This window comes from Lissotriton vulgaris, chromosome 7, assembly GCF_964263255.1.
Source record: "Lissotriton vulgaris chromosome 7, aLisVul1.2, whole genome shotgun sequence".
Taxonomy (NCBI): Eukaryota; Metazoa; Chordata; class Amphibia; order Caudata; family Salamandridae; genus Lissotriton; species Lissotriton vulgaris.
Genome location: NC_141695.1, coordinates 225,272,313 through 225,292,635, shown reverse-complemented (window position 1 = coordinate 225,292,635; position 20,323 = coordinate 225,272,313). Strand labels below are relative to the sequence as shown.

At 44.1% G+C, this 20,323-nt stretch overlaps 1 protein-coding gene across 1 annotated transcript in view; it reads right to left on the bottom strand.

Annotated features, from left to right (window-relative positions):
* Window positions 1-20,323, bottom strand: part of LOC147701262 (IgGFc-binding protein-like) — a 402,161-nt gene that overhangs the window by 226,063 nt on the left and 155,775 nt on the right. The window contains exon 5 of the mRNA XM_086929328.1: window positions 14,467-15,065. Coding sequence (XP_086785454.1) covers window positions 14,467-15,065 — 599 coding nt within the window. The remainder of the gene's footprint in view (window positions 1-14,466; window positions 15,066-20,323) is intronic.

Below are 20,323 nucleotides of genomic sequence, written 5' to 3'. Positions count from 1 at the left end.
CGTAATATTCAAGGCGCAGCTCCCGCAGGTGCGCAGCTTCGAGCAGAACAGGCTGGTTTGAAAATCAGTCCTGTCTTGGTGAATTCCGTTATGGGCAGAAAGCCAGATAGTACGGATGAATTTCCTTACTGGCTTGCCGAGAAATTCGACCAGTTAGAGGCTGTGTTTCCTAATACGACTCCGAGTGAAAAACACCGGATTCTTACGCTTAGTTTACCGAAGGAAATAGCCCCGGAACTTGCTGACTGTGAGACATGGGGTAAGACTTTTGCAGCGGTTTACTCGAGGTGCTTTGGCACACCGTCAGTTTCGAACCTGTCTGCGATCCTCAAACGTGTTCAGGATGATCACGGACCTGAGTCGGCGGTTGAGTTGGGTATGCGCCTGAACGGTTCATTTGAGACAGTTTGCGGTATTATCCTTGCCAATGTAAAAGGGGATGCAGTGAACTTTCAGGTGGCCAATGGTCTGGCGTTAGTACCCGATGCCGAGAAACCCCGTCAGCTGGCAAGAATTATTGTGGCGGCTTATAAAACGGTTGGCCGCAATTCTAAGGGTGCGAAGGTTTTTCTTGAAAAAGAAAAGAAGCAGCCCCAGGGGCAGTCTTCAGAAACAAGTGGACAGCCCAAGTCCAAAAAACAAACTTGGCCCAAAAAGCAGAATAAGGGTAAGCAACAACAACAACAGACACAGGTCTCTAGTCCGGCGCCTTCACTACCTGCGCAGTCAGAGCGTGTTTATGAATTGCGCGATCGCGCTACGATTAAATCGCCTGAAAGATATCAGGCATCTGACCAACGCTCTCCTCGTTCCTTTCAGGACTCATCGGCTCCGTCAACCGGTGGTGGAGGGGGCGGCAGGGGCAGGGGTGGTCAGCAAGGACGTGGCCAGCCCCGCACGCGAAGTGAAGGGGACCAGCGGGACGACTCTACGCCAAAGAGACCGCAGTTTGCCAAGAAGAAAGTCGCTGCCTTAACGGCGCATCGATATGCCCCAGATAGTGAGAACGCAGCTTCGGAATCTGACGTGGGCTCTGACCTTGCTGGACAGCGCGGCGGAGATTACCATAGTGAGAGAGGCCCTCCGTCCACTGTTGAAGGTGACAGCGACTGACACTTATGTTGTAATCGAAACGGCTGATACACATGTTGCTCCCCCTGAAAGGCTTTTTGAAATTGTCCTGTTAATCGAAGGTGACATGCAGCGAACTGTAAAAGGGGTGTTTTGGGAAAATCTTTCAGATACGTATGACATTTTGCTTTCGGAGGCTGACTGGCCCCCACCTTTTGTTCTCGCAGCTCCGCGAGGGGAGGAGGTAATCCTCCCCAGTTTCGCGCACACTGTCTCGAGAGTGGAAGCGCTGCATTTTGCAGAAGAGTGGGCTCTGGCGCTTGCGCCGGCTGTGTACCGAAATCAGTGTGGCTGGGATAAATTGTCCCCTAGCCATGAGATTCCTTTACGGTCACAGCCACAGCCTCAACCCCAGTATCCCATACGACGTGAAGCTAAAGCTTCGGTCGCGGCTATCCTTGAACAATTGGAATATCAAGGTGTAATTGAAACATGTGTGTCACCAATGAATAATCCCCTTTTTACTGTTAATAAGCCGGACGGCTCTTATCGTCTAGTTTTGGATTACCGGCATTTGAACTCGCATTGCCGTAACTGTGCGGTACAGAATACTCACGGCTCTGCCCTAGTGAATAGTCTTGAGCGTAAACGGTTCAAAACCACGCTTGACATTTCCAATGGTTTTTATGCACATAGATTAGATGGTCTAAGTTCCCAATGGACCAGTTTTACGTGCGGAGGCGTACAAAAAATGTTTAAACGACTCCCAATGGGATATAAGAATAGTCCTGGAGTGTTTTCCGCCCGCATTGTCTCTCTTTTGGAGCGATTCGATCCAGTTGCATGTTCGTATGTGGATGATATTTATCTCACAGACGACGAGCTTTGGGTGCATCTGTGTCGAGTAAACAGCATAATTTGTAACTTTGCAGACATAGGTTACAAATTTAACTTTGCAAAATCACACATTGCGGAGTACACAGTGTTGTTTCTAGGTTATGAACTTAACCATGAAGGAAAGGGGTTAGCACCTCACTTCCTGGAGAAGTGTGCGCAGTTGCGCTCTCCGACAACGCTGAAAAAATTACAGTCTTTACTGGGTTTTTTGAATTTCGGGAGAACATACATTCCGGAATATGCCCAGCGTATCAAGCCTTTATATGCCTTGGTACAACCATCTTTTTCCAAATCATGCTGGCTGCCTGAGCATTCAGCCATTCTGCAGTCATTGCAGGCTGATTTGCTCACTTCTGACTACTTACGGACCCGTGATAACCAGACTAACCTAGTGATAAGAATTGTCCCTGGGACGGTGGGTTTCACGTACCTGACTTTTAATGAGGGGGATACTGTACCTATTGCTTACAAGTCACACTTGTACACTTCGGCTGAACTGCGTTTTTCCACTGTGGAGAAAGTTTTAACGGCTGTGCAGATGGCAATTCTTAAAGAACGTGCCCTGTCGCAGGGAAAGCGCATATTAGTTGTTACCCCGTGTCCTGCATTGGAGGCGGTCACGAAAGCCAGTGTACCTAATTCTAAAGCTTTGCACCCTCGGTGGATTCAGTGGGCTACATCCTTGACATCTCAGGATGTCACGTTTATTTTTGACGCCGCTTTACGGTCGCAGGAGTATTTACAGTATGAATTTGTTCATCCTGCTCCTTTAGCAATGCGGCCGTTGGAGGATTTCCATTGTATCATTTACACGGATGGTTCGGCGCAGGTTGCGCATGGCTCTAAACATGCCTACGTTTCCGCTTGCGCCATTGTAGTCGGTGCAATGGTGAACGATGAGTTCAAGTCCAGTGTCGTGCACACGCAGACGCTTGGAGACTGCACCGCTCAATTAGCAGAGCTCCGTGCTCTTATGCTCGCATTGGAGTACGCTGATCCTAGTGTGACGACTTTAATCGTAAGTGATTCTTACTACTGTGTCCAGTCTTACAATGAGAACTTGTTCTTTTGGATTCAGAATGATTTTCGTGATTCCAAAGGTAGTACAATAAAACATAAAATGATCTGGGTCCGAGTGGCGGAACTTAAAGAGAAACTGCCACTCGTGTTTGTGATTCATACTCTCGGCCACCAGCGCGTGGGAGTCCACGCTATTGGCAATTCGCTTGCTGATGAGGCGGCGAAGTCTGCGGTATCAAAATACTTAGTTGCAGCGGTCACGAGGTCCAAGAGCAAAATAGATGACGACATCTTGGCGGCAGTTGCTGCCACGGCGAAGGGAGGTAAATATCCTGCGGGGTTCCCTTCGAAGTACACATACCACTTAAGTCCCGATAAGGTTCCTTATGTGAAAATTCCTGAAGTTGGAGAGCGTCTGGTTCCCAACTCGGATCGCAGAGCTTCTCTGATTACAGCGGCTCATGAAGGTGTGGCGTCTGCGCATGCGGGCGTCTCAGCCACTGTATCACAGCTACAACAGAGGTTCTGGTGGCGGGGACTGTACAAACAGACGCGCGATTATGTCCTTATGTGTGACATTTGTCAGCAGATTAAGCCTTCTACTGCTGCGCGTCCGCCTCAGACACAGTTGTACATCTCTAATAAACCGCTTGGTTGTGTTTATTTGGATCACTGCGGTCCTTTTTCTTCTGATACTGCATATAAATACATCTTAGTAGCAGTTGACTCATGCACACGCTTTGTGTGGGTATGGCCGCATCGAAGCGCTGATTCGCGAACTGTCATTAAGGATTTGCGTGTCTTTGTGGGAATCTTTGCTTGTGGTACTTTCCATTCGGACCAGGGTCCGGCTTTCGCCTCTAAGGCGTATAAGGATGCTATGGTTTCGTTGGGAGTACAGGTGAAGTTTTCAAGTCCCTACAGGCCTGAGGGCAATTCTGTAGTAGAGAGAATGAACCGCGACTTAAAGCAATCTTTGACAGCACGTGTTATAGGCACTGGTAGAAACTGGCTGACCCACCTCTATGGCGTGCAGCGTGCGCTTAATAATCTCCCTAGAAGGTCTCTGGGTGGGCGGACCCCATACGAAATGCTCTTTGGTATCAAGATGTACGTCCCTGACCTTGATGGTGCAGACTGCCAGGCCCAGGCCGCGGCCTTTGACGTAGATGAACATTGCAATGTTTTACGGGATCTACAAAAGACCAGAGACAGTCTTGCAAAGGAACACTTGCCCTCCACGTCGGATGATGCGTTGCAGATCCCGGTAGTTGGCTGGCTACCCCAAGTTGGAGAACTGGTTCGAGAGAAGATCGATAACAAGAAAGAGTTTGGTCCCTCATTTAGAACGCCGGTTCGAGTCCTTGGAGTGAAGGGCACAAGAACAGTCATTTTACCACCACTTCCAGGTCGTAAAGAAAACAGATTTATTTCTATTGACAATGTCAAGATACACAGGGTGGCCGATTCTTCATAGTATGACACCGGCTACATCCTGTCCTTCCATGGTGAGGAACTCTGTGCTGGCTATTACATCTGGTGCAGATCAGGAGGTGTCCCTCGAGATGCCTGCTTTATCCAATCCTTTATTAAATACAATTCCTCTTGCTAACATTGATGAGCGGACATATGCAGATCCTGCTGATTTATCTATGTCTGATCTAAATGCTCGTTTGGCTAACCAGTCCAGATTCTCTTTTGACTCTGTTTCGGAACTTTCAAAGAAACCATCGACTATTGCAAAATATGCCACGTTATTTAAAAAACATTTTTTAATTCCTCCTTGGACCTACGTTTGGCTGATACTATTTTCATTTTATCTTTTTATGTCAATTGGTTTTGTGTTTTATTTTTTCCGCTTGATTGATGGCCATTATGTGAAAGAAAGAACAGGAATTCGGTACCTTAATGGAACATTGGCCCCTCTATCCTCCTCACATTCAGCACACAGGCTAAGGAGAGACTTGAAAACAGTACAAATTACTGCTTGGCCTGTCCTTGATGGGATTGTGTGGGATGCAGTTAGGTTTCAGATACATGGCCCCACAGAAGTTATTAATGTTCCTAATGTGCTTAGAGTAAACATGGGAGATGTGGTTAAGCAAAATATTCATTCTGATGACTGGGATCTTCAGGCCGTAGAAGCATTGTTCTCTGATTTAAAATATTATTCGGCCTTTGATGCTGAGGATTTGTACTTAGATTCTGTCAATTATGGTGATTTGTTTTGTTATCAACATTATGGAAATCATTTCTTACACAAGACAAGTTCCAGGAGGGTTCCTGTGAATTACACTCAGTGGGAACATTGCCCTGCTCCTTTACAGGGGAGCTCAAGTACGTTTCTGGGAAAATACTCTTATTTTACAGACTTTAATCAGTCAAATCCTGAGTCGTTTTATTTTAAAATAAACCAGAAATTCATGCCCAAAGTCAGACTTACTGATACAAAATTGCTGTATTCAAAGTCCTTTCTAGAAAGGTTATCTGTAGATGGCTATGAGTTATGGAAGGATACTGTTGACCTTAAATCGGTTTGGGGTACCAAAGATTGGCAGGTACAAGGCACTGAGGCTTTGCATCGTGCATGTCTCATCCCGAATCACATGTTGTTTTTAAATTCAACTATTTCCCAAACAACATGTTTTGGATTGGCTACATCTAAAAAGTTAAATACCCCTACTATCCCTGATTTGGAAGAATATTCAGGTTGGAGTAATTTCAGTACATTGTCCATCAGTGAGATACAAGCACTTTTGCAGAACTCCTCCTTTAATGTTTCCCATTTCGACCCGGAGGGGTGGATCTTGTGGCAGAGGAGCTCTGATGCTTGCCAACGTCGTTTTTTGGGTTTGTCTGAAGGGTTTACACACGTCAGGCCAGATCCCAGGTTTGAAACAGATCACACTGTTACTACTTATTCAGTAGGAAAATTGTGTCAGAACTGGTTACAACATTCCACTTTGGCTGCAGTTAAACTGCATCTGTCCCAGTTGAATGAAAATATAGACCTAAATGATTTTATAAAAGGCCCAGCTAGGGGTAGATCTAAACGCTTTCTTTATGCTATATACAATGAGATTTGGAAATGTTCACAAGTTGAGGCAGCAAAACGCCTGAGAGCTATTGATCAAGCAAATTTGGAAAAAGTGCTTGCAGTGGTCGATAACAGTATTAACATGCTTTCTTCCAGAATTTACACATTGGATAATATTGTTTCTTCTGTTGTTGATATTGTACATGATGAAGTGTCCACGTTATACCATGGTCAAAATCAATTGCGTTCTGTGATGCAGTTTGCATGGACGCTACAGACTCTTAAGGCTGGTCGAGTTCCCTGGACCTCATTGAACGTTTCATCCCTTTTTGCTCCTTTTAATCTTACTAAGAAACAGCGCATGCTTTCAATGCGTGATGCTTCATTTTCTATGCTACATATTGAAAAGCTAGAGTCCTTGCCTTTCTCTGTTGCTGAAACCACTACTGCCACATGGCTTATTCATGGATTAATTACATTACCATTCCCTTTATATAAATTTACTAACTGTATGCGTTATATTGCTATAGGACGATATGAACCGCTAGGCAATGCATTCCTACATGAGGCATGGTCATTACCATACACATACAGATGTCTGAAAGATGGAAAAGAGGTTAATCTTAATGGTGAGGAATGCACACAGTCACCTGACCATTCATTAATATGCAGACACATTCAGTTACACGGTTCTTGTAATCAGGACCGCCCAAATTTAGCATGTGTTTTAAAAGGCACGCCAGTTCCAGCAGTAGTGCCCACATTTACATTATTAGCTAATGGTAGTTATTTGCTTTTAAACAACGAATTATGTTGTGGTTTATTAATTGGTGTGGCTTATATAGTTACTGTATCAGAGCGTGTAGTGTGCTGCAAGAACGTGCTATACCCACCCACGCATGGCTCTTCAGATGTCTCCATCTGGCCACGGATCCCAACCTTGGAAGTGGAATTCAATGGTTTAAGCAGAATAAGGGCCCTTTTGTCTCAAAAACAAGTGACCCTGAGTTCGGCCCGGGAAACTTATGTCCTTCACATAGCCAACACCCGCACAGAGGTGCAGGCGCTCTTAAACACTGATTTGCCATTTCATTTCTGCGAGCTGGTACACCAGATTTTTAATGCTTCTTCAACGACTGGCCTTGCACATTTTTTTAAACTAGTAAGCAGTGGCCTCGTGACTACGTTTGAAAAAGTTTTTGGTATCATTCCCACGTTTTTCCACACTATTTTTTCGAGTTTGTTTGGTGGACTACCTGTTTTGCTGGCTGTGGCCGCAGGCTTTCTGTTGGTGTTTTTCTTCATAAAACATGGATGCCCATCCTGCGCAAGACGCCGTTCAACGCCTCCTGACCCTGTGTCGTAATCGGATGCTCAATTACTATGGAACATTGCCGCTTGCAGCATTAAGCACGGCCTATAGATTGTCATTTCGGTTCACCGACTTCACGTGTGTCCAACCTGTGTTTCACTGCCTGAGCTGCGAGTTCGATTGGGCCATTGATTTATGCCTATGCTTGAGGACTGCTCCTGACGTCGATTTTGATCAGCTAATGCGTCCCGTTGTGGCTCACGAGCTGATCTGTTCTGGCGAGAGAGTTATGGCCTTGGCAGCAATAAATGGAGTTCTGGGCCAATGGGAGATCTCTGCAGCGGCGAATGCCTTTCTGACACACAGCGATCTGGTGAACCCACCGAGTTGTCCTCTGACGTTGCAGGAGGATCCGATGCTGGAGGAGCACGTATGTTCTTTCCCATTGCTAAATTGGATGGCTGAACTATTTTCGGATGATGGCAGTGATTTCATACTGGAGGCTGTTGCAACTTTCTTTGCATATACTTTCCAATCGTGAGATGCCTGGAGGGAATGCTTTGTTGTGAAATATAACTTTCCCCTCGCTGAATTGGAGGGATGGACTATGTTCAGCTGATGGAAAGTTCACTCACGTGATGTCGCTGGAGATAACGTCTAGGTGGCACATGACATTGGATATCGGATAAGTGCCTTGGTTTTTTCTCTTACAAACATTTGAAAGGATGCGACCTGGTCATACATTTCATATTTTTTGGACCTGGCGGAAGACTTTTGGTTCAAGACTTTTGTTCTTTTTTTTAGATTTGAGGCCACTGTAGGCATTCATACATATTCATTCATACATATTCATTCATACATATTTTTAGCTTATTTTAGCTCAAGATTATTGAATTTTGCTTTCAATTTTTGTATCTGATTTAGTATTGCCTTTTCCCTTATGATTGGCGGTGCTCGGACCAATGGGGGGGTGTCATATGGATACTTCATTACATATATTGCGTTAAGTTAGCATGAGTGTATTACATGTTTAAACAGCCGCTTTGCCTTCGGCTTCAGTTTTGCACACGACACGTACTTGTTGTTGTAGCTTTCACCCTAGAAGCGGTGAGGTGTTTTATTTGAGAATAATATGTTATTCCTATGCTATCAGCTTTGCCTCGTACACTTGGTACAACTGTCTGCACACTGAGAGCTGCACACTCTAAGATTAACCTAACACAAGGTTGCTGGGAAGTCTGATCCTCGCACCACATTAGACATTAGACATAACACAAATAATGTTGATGCCAACATTTTGGGCTCTACGCGGGTTTAAGATAGAGTTACACGGAATGAACGTAGACACTTGGTGCTGCGCATGGAGAGAGCTGGTAGCTGTTGATGTGAACTGCTCCTACTGACATTGAGAGGTATGGGGCCGCCCTGCTAAAGCCCGAATGAGACCTTCTTAGATATAAAATAATATACTAGATAGGGTGCGCGAAATATAGGTGATATCGATTCTATAGATTTTGCATTATAACATGCTAGCACCTTTTGCTTACTATGGATTAGTGACTATGCTGCTAACTCTGATTTTTATAATCTGCATTGTGGTATTATACAAGATACTGCGTTTGAGAACTTTGCATTGAATAATAAATATTTCAAACTTGCATTTGTGTTCTTTGACTCCCAGTTTTGGTTTGAAATGATTATATAATGAAAGAGTGTTCATGTGTTCCACGATTCCTGAGGTATTCTAAAGATCATGTTCTGGTTTGTCTAAGACATGGTTCATTCCATAATGATCCATGAGACACTGTAGCTAGCTAGGTAAGGAGATTTCTGACACTGAGATGAGTTTTGGATCATCCTAACTCACTGAGGTTCTAGATCTCTATGCACAGTTCTGTGGGAGAACGGAAACCCTGCTACAGTGCAAGAACCATTTTAAACCCTCCCTTCGCTTCCATAGCCATGAAAACAAAAGATGGACATTTTGCCAACCACATAGATATCAATTTAGTGGTGGCCATCTTATAACGGGTAAAAAATGCAATAATATTCTTTACATTCTGAAAGTGCAAGTGCTCAAAATAAATCAATCATAAATATTCAAAATTAATTGAATTAACGATTTAAACACATTCTCAATGAACAGGTATTTCATTTGTGTGATGGCAATTAATTACCTGCCATACTAGTTACCTGTAGTGCATTTTTTCAAGTCCTCAGCAGATAGTCAAACAAGATAAAGTAAATGTTCCCATAATTGATGAACATTACATACAATATCAATATGTTACTCAACCTGCTGTGGTGACAGAATTGTGCCCTGAATGGGCTAGTAATTCATAAATATAAATATGTATATGTCCAATGAGGTATGCCACTATTGATATTACAACAGTTCTTATTTCATGTAGAGTAGCAGTGACATATAGAAAGATTCAGAGGAGTAAAAGGGTGTTACAATGTCATGTTACTGTATGTAAATGTATATTTAGCTCATATTAACTAAACACCCTCTAATCACACTTTTATGCTATATCTATGTTAATGCAACACAGCCTTTATAAAGTTAGTCCAGGTGTGTCCAAAGCTCCTCGTCATTATTAAGTCCAGCCGGACTCATGCTTTGGAGCTCTATGATATAGTGGAACTCTTTGGCTCTGAGTTTCCTCAACCTGTCTCCACCTCTTTCATGTCTATCCACCCCGTCGATGCAGTAAAATTGCAATAGATCCCTATTGCTTTGATGGTATAATTCAAAATGTCTCGCGACGGGGTAGGTGGGGTCCTTATTCGAGATTGCCCGCATATGTTCCAGTATGCGCTTTTTGGTTGGGTTCTTAGTACTACCAATATATCTCTTATCACAGGGACAAATGAGCCAATATACGGTGTATTCCGAATTACAATTGTAAAACTTATTGATGGTTCTGAATGGCCTAGAGTCCCTTGGACCATCTGCGAAACTTGTCATTTCTTTACTAAATTTACAAGCCTTGCATTTTTTGCAAGGAAAAAAGCCATTTATTCCCAATTTGTTTTTTGTGGCTGTTGATTTAGTAAAATGGCTGTGTATAAGATTGTCTCCAATAGATGGACATCTTTTGTATGTTATGGAGGAGCGTTCTGGAATGTGCATTTTGAGAATATTATCAGTTTGAAGAATGTGCCAGTTCTTTTTGAAAATCTGAACAATTTGAGCCGATTTCTCATTATATGTAGTGATTATTCGTACAGTCTGATCCTCAGCTTTAGTTGGTGCAACTTTGTTATTATTTTTAGAGGATAATAGAGTTTTCCTATCAATTTGCTGTACTTTTGACTCAGCAATTTTCAGATGTCCTTTCTTGTAGCCCCTATCAGAAAAGCGTTGCAATGCATATTTCTTTGCACTGACATAGCTCTTATCAGTGGAGCAATTGCGCTTAAGGCGTAAGAGCTCACCATACGGTATGCTTTTGATAAGGCTAGTCGGATGGTGACTGTCTGCGTGCAAAACTGCATTGCCCGCAGTAGGTTTCCTCAAAAGACAGGTGGCCAAGACATTATCTTCGATATAGACCTGAAGGTCCAGATAGTTGACAGTATTGTTGCTGATGTTTCCTGTGAATTTGAGATTTAATTCATTATTATTTAGGGATGCGATATATTCCTCAGCAGAGGATTGATCGCCTCTCCATATAATGAACAGGTCGTCAATATATCGTGTCCAAAGCACGATCCTATCTAGCCACTGGTCATTAGCATCCCCCCAGGCCACGTGCTTCTCCCACCAGCCGATGAAAAGGTTCGCATAGCTGGGGGCAAAGCACGTGCGCATAGCTGTACCCTGTTTTTGTAGGTACAGTTGTCCATCAAAGACAAAGATGTTATTGTTAAGACAATAGGATACCATCTGTAATAGCATGTCATTATGTTGTGTGAAAAAAAAAATATATATATATATATATATATTACCTACATATATATATATATATATATATATATATAGGCCAAGGTGTATTGAAGACTGAGTGGGTGTATGGCTGTCTGAATTGATGATTTATTAGGTGTGTGACTGACTGTATAAGTGAGTGATTAAACAAGTTTTACTGAATGCATGGGTTAGTTACTAAACTGTGTGAATGTCTGTATAAGTCTGTTAGTTGGTGTGTAAGCGGCTGCATGATTTGGTGAGTTACTACATGTGTGTCTATATGGGTTATTGATTGGTTGTCTGAGTATATGTATGGGTGCCTTAGTATCTGTGTGGGTGGGTGGGGGAATGAGACTCTGTGCATAGTGGGTTATTCAGTGGGTATATGGGTTCAAGAGTGCATCTGTGTATGGTTGTGTTGGTAAGTGAATGATTGTCTCAGTGGTACAGCTGTAAGTAACTATACATGTGAAATGCAGCATATGTGAGTGTTGTGGTAAATAAATCAACATATGTGAGAGTGAGTGATTGTGAGAGTGGCTGTATGGATGAGTGTGTGCTTGTAGCAGTGATTGTATAAGAGAGTAAGTATGTGTTAGTTTCTGTATGAATAAGTGAGGTGGTGTGTTTATAACTGTATAGGTGAGTAAATGGGAGTGTGATTGATTCTTTGCAAGACTGGATGTGTGAGTAACTATGGGTGACGATGTGTGCGTGTCTGTATAGGTGTATGAGTGCAAATGATAGTACTGTATTGATAAGTGACTGCTTGTATGAGTGACAGTATGGGTGAATGAGTGGACGCGTGTAGACCTAGGAATCAGTGAGTGGGTATGTACTAACTGGAATTGGTGTGTCTATGGTTTAGAAAATGGTAGTCTGTATTTTAGAGTGGGTGTATCAAAGGTTATATTAGGGTGCAAGGAGGTGCATAGAATATCACTTGGATGATATCATCAGTGATGTCATTTGAGATTTCATCAGTGATGTCAATGGACATGTCATGAATGATGTAATATGTGACGTCACCAGCAGTGCATTGTGGGGGTGCGAGTTATAATTAGCTCAACTAACTATGACGGCAGAATTTCTCAGGTTTTGTATGAGTGAAATGTCCAACTAACTATAATGTCTCTGATACCTATTTTTTTCAGTCAGTGAATTTCTATGCTTTCTTAAATGCTATTTTCTAACTGTAACGTCTCTGAAACCCATGTTTTTTCAGTGAATTTCAAAGGTTTTTTAAATGCTAATTTCTAGCTATAAAGTCCCTGAAACCTATGTTTTTTTCAGTGAATTTCAAAGGTTTTTCAAATGATAATTTCTAACTAACTTAATGATCATAATTGCCCACTGGGGCAGGATTGAAACTTACATGTCCTGTGCATTTATACACCGGATGAAATTTACCACTGTGTCAAAATGGCCGCCATAGAATTCATTTGCAGGAATAATTAATTGAAATAGATAATTCATAGGGGACTGGTTTATATTATGTTTGTGTATGGTTTTTAGGGAAAAATATTGGCTATATGAACTGTATAATAGTGATAATACGAAGCTTATTACCTAAACCATTGATGAACAACAATGTTAAAATGACCGCCACATTGCCCACGGCGGTAATCACTTTGTAAGGGTGAAGTCCTTCTTCTATGTTAATGATAAGAAGCATTTAAAATGGAAATGAAAGTCTGTTTATTTATGACCGTGAGCAAGGCATAAAGAACATGGATTAAATAACTAATATAATACTTTTAAATAATAAACTACAGTAAATACATTTCCGTATTGCATTGCAGTTTATATTCACTAAAAAAATATATTCTTGCCTATTTTTGGTGAATATTTATACAAACAATATGTTTGACAAATATTTTTATGTTGTCATTATAAGTTCAACATATTATGTCAGTGATTCAGTCATACACTTCCTAAACCATGCTTTTAATATCATTTATATTGCATACACTAGTATGATAGTCAATAATTATTTTATATTTTACTAGGCAAACTTTGCATTATACTAGCTTGCCATGCTTCAGTGGTTTGCTTCTGCACAACAAGTAGTGCATTCTTCTAATCATTTCTATTTTGATTCCTCGCTGAGTATTCTCTGTTTGCAGAATATACATATTTGAGTTTATCTGAGACAATTTGTGGAAGATCAAAGGTCTAGGGTAACCACTGGAGCTTAGTAGGACAGCAGCCACCATGGCATTTGATATTTAGGAAGGAATCTTGGCTTAGGAGGTTATTGGTTCTATTGCAGTGATAATTGTTTGGGTGTATGTCTTCTTGTTGAAAAATTACTATAAAGAATGCTAGCTCTCACTTTGCTTTCCTTCTATCTTATCAGATAGAAGGAAAAATGTATCGACGAAAGTCCAATTTCTTCTCCAGGATGGTTACGCTCCTATTTTGGATGGATTTAAATGTTTTTTTGGACTCAGCATAGATTTCCAAAATTTCTCTTGCTATGCAACATTTACTTGTCCACAATGTCCATTAGGGGAAAATCTACATTTTCATTTGTAAAATATGTAGGATTTTATTCCCTCCATATGGAGACCCACCTCTCCCTATAACCTCATGCAACATGGTGGAGGTCCCATCCGTTTCTCATCCCTGTTACAGGTGCGGAAAAGTATATGATTCTAGAATATGCAGAATACTTGTACCCTGAAAGGTATACTTTGGTGACTTTTCACTACACATCGAAGAACCATTCTCTGTTACATTCCTTTCACAATCCTGTCCTGCATTGAAGCAGAACATGTCATTGCACTAGCAGATATTTCGTAAGTGAAATTTGTGATTATGCAGTTAGACAAATCAGAATATAACACTTACCATCCGAGATATCCCAGTTGGCAAAACTATTTTATGAATCCGACTACTGTCTTTCGAAAATGTCAGTTATGGGCGAGTCACATGATATATTAGTCTTTCATACTTGCACATTTTTCTGTTCACATTTTTATTAAATATCAAATTATAAGACAACTTATAAAGTGAGTATAAATACCCCCGGAAAAAGTGCTTAGAGGTCTTCCCTCATTTGAGTCCATTATTTCTGTATAATGAAATAGAAAGGAATACCTCCACAGTTTAATCGAAATGGAAATGTAATTATAGCATGCTTAATGATAAATGATAAAGTGATTTTTTTCAAAACTCTATTACGAAAAGACTCATAAGTTTGTATATACATACCGTGACCTTGTTTGGATATTCTTTGCTGATGATGATATCAAAGTTATAAACAATAACTTGTACAAGGGATACGTATGATACAACTTTGCTTCCTCGGTTATCATTCTTGATATAAACCAAAAAATCCACCAAATCATCGCTCTTCTTACACAGTCCTGCAAGCTGGTAGACACAAGTACCCATAAAATTGTATCTCACACCATCAAAGGTAACAAAGTGTGGATCACCAGAGGCTGTGCAGGTGCCATAGCTTAAGGGATAGCAGTCTCGGATGCCTTTGACCACATCACATTTTTCGGTTGATTTGCAATTTGTGTCTTTGCATTCCACTATGTTGGTCGCTGGATTGCATACACACTGTTTCGTACACTTATCATTGCCCCAGAACTTCTGACCTGGGGAATATTGGCGCCCTTCAAAGACACAGCCGCAGGTGCTCTTGGCAATGCACTTGCCCTCCTTCAGCACAAAGCCTGGATTACACTGGCAGGATTCCACGCAAGGCTCTGAACACGTAGCAGGAAGGGCAGCATCATTGCAGGTGGCAGGGCATGCAGGGCCGCACGGTACAAACTGACTGTTCATGGGGCACTGGACAGCTACAGACATTCAGGAAGGAGGAAAGGTGCATGTCAGCTACTTAACTGTGTCAAGATAGTACACTTTCAAAACATGTAAACATATGAACAAAGTTTTTGTGAAAGAATGCTTAGATATATCTCTGGAGCAAACCACATTCAAATATGCATATTGCAGGTTGTACAATCAGAGTTGCCATAAAATGTACTTTAAATACCATATGTGACACAAGTCTCCATATGTAGACACTATCTAACAAACTATGGGACCTTTTTAGCGTTCCATGGACAGGATAACCCAGACAAATGTGGTGGATGACTCCTCCACCATAATACAAGTGCCATAGTCTATAGTACATTTGCAATATGGTGACCAGACAGACACCCCATTTGTGATTGAGTGTCTCTTCCAACAAACTCTAAATAAGCCCCACTGATTTATTGATGGTGATGGTCGTCCTAGTAACTTGAAAACCATGGAGCTGCCTCAGGCAGCCATGCAGTCCCGAGAAAAATAAAACAAATAGGAACTTCTACCCATTGAGACCTGGCCTCACATCCCCAATATGGAATGCTTAGTCTTCATGCTACTTCCAGATGGAAAAAATGTTGAGGCTTAATCCACATGACCATAAATGAAAGATGCCAAAGAAATTTCTACCAATAGATATTATGGACTTCGATCAAATTTTCCAATATTGACCTCGATAGGCTATCCCCTGGGTTTCCCACTACCATTCTCACTCCACTTATTATTTCCACATTTTCTCGAGGGTAGGATCTACCAATTGGTTATTCAGTAACAAGATGTGCGTGCATTACAATCCTGAATTTATAAAAGCCCTTAGTTTCTGAAGGCCTTAGGGGTCTATAGTAATGGACTCCCTATCTTCTTTTTTGTCCTTCACATCCTGCAATGAAACAGACTATTTTAAAACAATGTGCTTATGTCTAAACCTCTAGCATTCTAAGGAACTTTAACAAACTTCCAGAAGGGAGAGGGTTTTTAAGGCCACTTTTCTTCATCCCTCCTGTCTGACTATCACTTCATGAGCAGTCTATTGATTTCCATAGTAAACGTGCACTTCTAAGAATTCATGTGGGTTTGCTGTTGGTACGTTTTCAAGTTTTCAGATACCTCACAGTCATATCAGAATCCTTCAGTTTTTTCAGACATGCTGCAAATTTTCACAGCCCTACGGGTGTGACCACCTTAGCTCGGCATAGAGATTGGTGGACTTCCCCCTCATGACTAGCAGAAATGTCACAGATAGCTGAATGTCCATAAGTGATGACCCATCATATAGTGGGGTTGGGGTCTTCTGTCTCACTAACCCCATACCACTACCTTGACATACCCACAAGGTCAGCCAGTAGCCGAAGTCCTATTCCTCCAGGAAAAACTGAGGCTTCCCTCCTGCCCTCAATATCAACAGACTTACCCAATACTTTTTTAATGTTTGGTGTATGCATGCATGTGTATATGTATAAATGTACATGTATTTGTTCGTGAGTGCTATGAATGGAAAGGGGCGACCACTCGGTCCCCCCGAACGTATGGTAGGGGGCCCAGATCCCCCCGGGAAACCATTTTGGGCGGGGGGGCGTGTCTCGGCTGGTATGCCCGAAGCGGCGTAGCCGGGGCGCGCCTTTTTCCCGCCCAAGGAGGGTTGTCCCAGACACCTACACCGTTGGCCACGCCCCGTAGGCGTACCAGAGGAGGGTACACGCCCTCCCGAAGAGGAATAAAAGGAGCAACAATCCGAAGAAGCATCCTCTTGTTCCGGTGCTTGGAAGCTGCACCCTCTCGTTGCACGTGAGCCCTCGACGGAACAAGGAGCAATTTTTGAGAACTTGTAATTTTTGTGTTTCTCTTCCAGGAGCCTTCTCTTCCAGCGACTTCGGGCCTCCGGATCCAGGACCTCGTTGAGCAGCTAAACAGCAAGGGTCGAATATCCGACAACGATGCCTGGCAAGAGGGCCGGAAAGAAGGCAGGGACGGAGCAGATGCTCCGCATGCTGATGAAAGATATGGCGAGCATGAAAAAGCAGATGGCGGCAATGAACAATACGGGCAGACCGAAGAAGGTCATCGGACCAGCATTGCCGGGAGTAGTCCCCGCAGGGAGAGGTAAAAGGGCCAGGAATAGGGCGGCAGGGGGGGAGGCCCCAGTTCCCGAGTCACCCCCGACAATCCCAGTTAGTCCAGTCGAGGCCCCGGTACCGACCCCGCATGCAGGCCAACCGATTCCGGTTGTAGTTACGCCCACCAGCGAGGAGGAAATGCCTCCAGAGTTGGCCGCCCAGTTGGTCGCATGGCTTGGTAAGAGTACCGAGGGTGCAGCGGCACCCGGAGACACGGCCAAAGAGGCTAGGTTGCTAATGAAGCAGTTGCGGCAATCGCGAGATGCTGCGAAGGCGAATCTCCCTCTTGTCCCCTCACAGATTCCCTCGGAAGAACCAGCGGCTGGTGGTGGAAAATCAGCGGGACCAGCTATGGAGTCTGGTAAGCAGCCATTGCCAATGGCAAATGGGGGGTCTTTACCCTCAAGGAGGGAGAAAGTAGTTCAGCATATTCCACTGGCCACGAAGGAAATGATTTGGACTGATAAATATGTGAATATGTTTTCACTTCTGACTGACCATCACGAGATTGAGTATGTTAAGGCTCAGAAGGATTTGTTGCATCCGAGTGTGTGGTGCGCAAAAATGGCGGGCTTCAGGGTGGATGAGACGATCTCTAATTGGGCCAAGGCCTTTGGGATGTTTACTGCTCTCATCGGGGAACGTAAGCCAGAGATTTTGACTGAATTAGCCTGTTATCAGACACGCATAGTGGATTTCTATGAAACATATGAGGGCGATCAATGGAGGGGTTATGATAGTAAGTTTCGTAAGGCCAAGGAGCACGATTCGTCTCTGACGTGGGACTGTCTCGACTCCGTCTCTTGGCAGAAGCAGCTCCTGCCAGGCACGACGAAATCGTCCTCGCTTGGCGAGTATGGGTCGGCGCCTTCCCGCCATCAATCGGCGGCGCCCTTTCGAGCATGCCCCGCTAGTGATCACCAACCCCGGAGTGGTGGGAATGGGGGTAGGAAAGGGGTTTGCTGGAATTTTAACAGAGGCAAGTGCACGAGGCCACAAGGCACATGTAAGTTCAGGCATGAGTGTGCAGGATGCGGACATTCTTCACACCCAGAGAGTTCGTGCAGAGGCAAGAATTGGGATACCGGGGGTAGAGGAGGTGCCAAACAGGTCTAATATTGGCCGCGGGGTACCACTACCTACCCCCGTAGATATCATGGCAATGATCCCCTGGCTAAACGAATACCCTGATCATGTCTCCGCTGGGGTGTTACGGGACGGCTTCTCGTATGGTTTCCACATCCCGGCGAGGGATTTTCGGGGGGACTCCCTGTGTAAAAATCAACTGTCCGTTCAGCAGCACCCGGTGGTGGTAGAAAGCAAGATTGCGAAGGAAGTTGCCCGGGGCCGGTTCGCCGGCCCATATAGGCACCCGCCAGTTCCTAATTTCATTTGTTCACCGTTGGGAGTAGTCCCCAAGAAGGACCCAGGTGAGTTTAGGTTAATTCATAACTTGTCGGCTCCTAGGGGTCTTTCGGTAAACGATGCGATTGATCCAGGAGTCTGTGCGGTGTGGTACACATCCTTTGATGAGGCCGTCGCCATGTTGAATCGCCTGGGGCCCGGAACGCTGATGGCTAAATCGGATATTGAATCGGCATTCCGGTTGCTCCCGGTACACCCTCAGGATCAGCGTCTGTTAGGTTTTGTGTTTCAGGGACGCTATTACATGGATAGATGTATGCCAATGGGTTGCTCCATCTCTTGTGCTTATTTTGAGAAATTCAGCTGTTTTCTGCAATGGGCGTTCACCAGAGTTACGGGCTATACACAGGTTATGCACTACCTAGATGATTTTTTGTTCTTGGGGCCAGCCGGTGACATGGAATGTGCGCAGGCTTTACTGGAATTTTGCAATCTCATGAAACGATTCAGCGTGCCATTGGCACCGGGGAAAACGGTGGGGCAATCTACTTCACTCGAGTTTCTTGGAATTGAGCTCGATTCAGTGGAGGGATGCTTCCGTTTGCCCAGGGACAAAGTAGTGAAATTTAGGGCCTCGCTAGAATTGTGCATTAGCAGAGAGAAGGTAACTCTCCACCAGTTGCAACAAGCGGTGGGCCAGCTTAACTTCGCCCTCAGAGTGATACCAATGGCCCGCCCATTCTCCCGCTCTATAGCACAAGCCATGGTCGGTCTCAAAGAAGGACACCACCGCACGAGACTGTCTGCCGAGGTTCGCCAGGATATGCGCATATGGTTGGCATTTCTGGCGGATTTCAACGGTCGAGTGGTATGGAGCAAGCCACCAGTATCCTTGGACGAGCTGGGTTTGTGGACCGACTCGGCAGGGAGCGTAGGATTTGGCGCCATCTTTGGTAATTGATGGTCGGCGCAAACATGGCCGGCGTGGTGGCACACCAGTGGGCTCACAGGTAACATTGGGTTTCTTGAGTTGTTCCCCATTTTTGTGGCCCTGAAGGCATGGCCGGATGATTTCCGTGATCGCTCAGTGGTGTTTTGGTCCGATAACATGACCGTGGTTGAATGCATAAATAATCAGGCAGCACGCTGCAAGTGGATTTTGAGATTACTAGAGGAAATTGTACTACTGTGCATGAGACTGAACGTTCAGTTTAGGGCAAGGCACGTGCCGGGTGTGTTGAACCAGGCGGCTGATGCACTCTCTCGTTTCCACATGCAGGCCTTCAGGGGTTATTTACCTTCCGCGGATCTAGTGGCGGCACCATTTCCCGAAGCTCTCAGGTTACTCGGTGCCCCGGATTACAGGACCTCGTGGGAGCCAGTCTAGCCCCCAGGACATGGAAGGCGTACGAAGGAGCGTTTCGTTCCTATTGTGCATTTTTGGGTCCAGCGGAAGGGGATAAGTGGGGGCAGGAGGAGTATGTACTGAAGTTTTTAATAGCACTCCACAAGGCAGGCCGATCAGCAGCAACGGCCAATAGGCACCGGGCCGCCATTGCATTCATGGCGCAGGCGTATGGCATTAAGGACCCCACATCATCCTTTTTGGTAAGGAAGGCGCTGCGAGGGTGGCAACGCCTTGAGGGTCATAGAGTGGATGAGAGGCGCCCGATTGGGTTAGAAAGATTGTCCCTGTTGATGTCGGTGCTCCCCTCGACATGTTCCTCCCAGTCCGAAGCAGTGCTATTCCGGGCCGCTTTCGCATTAGC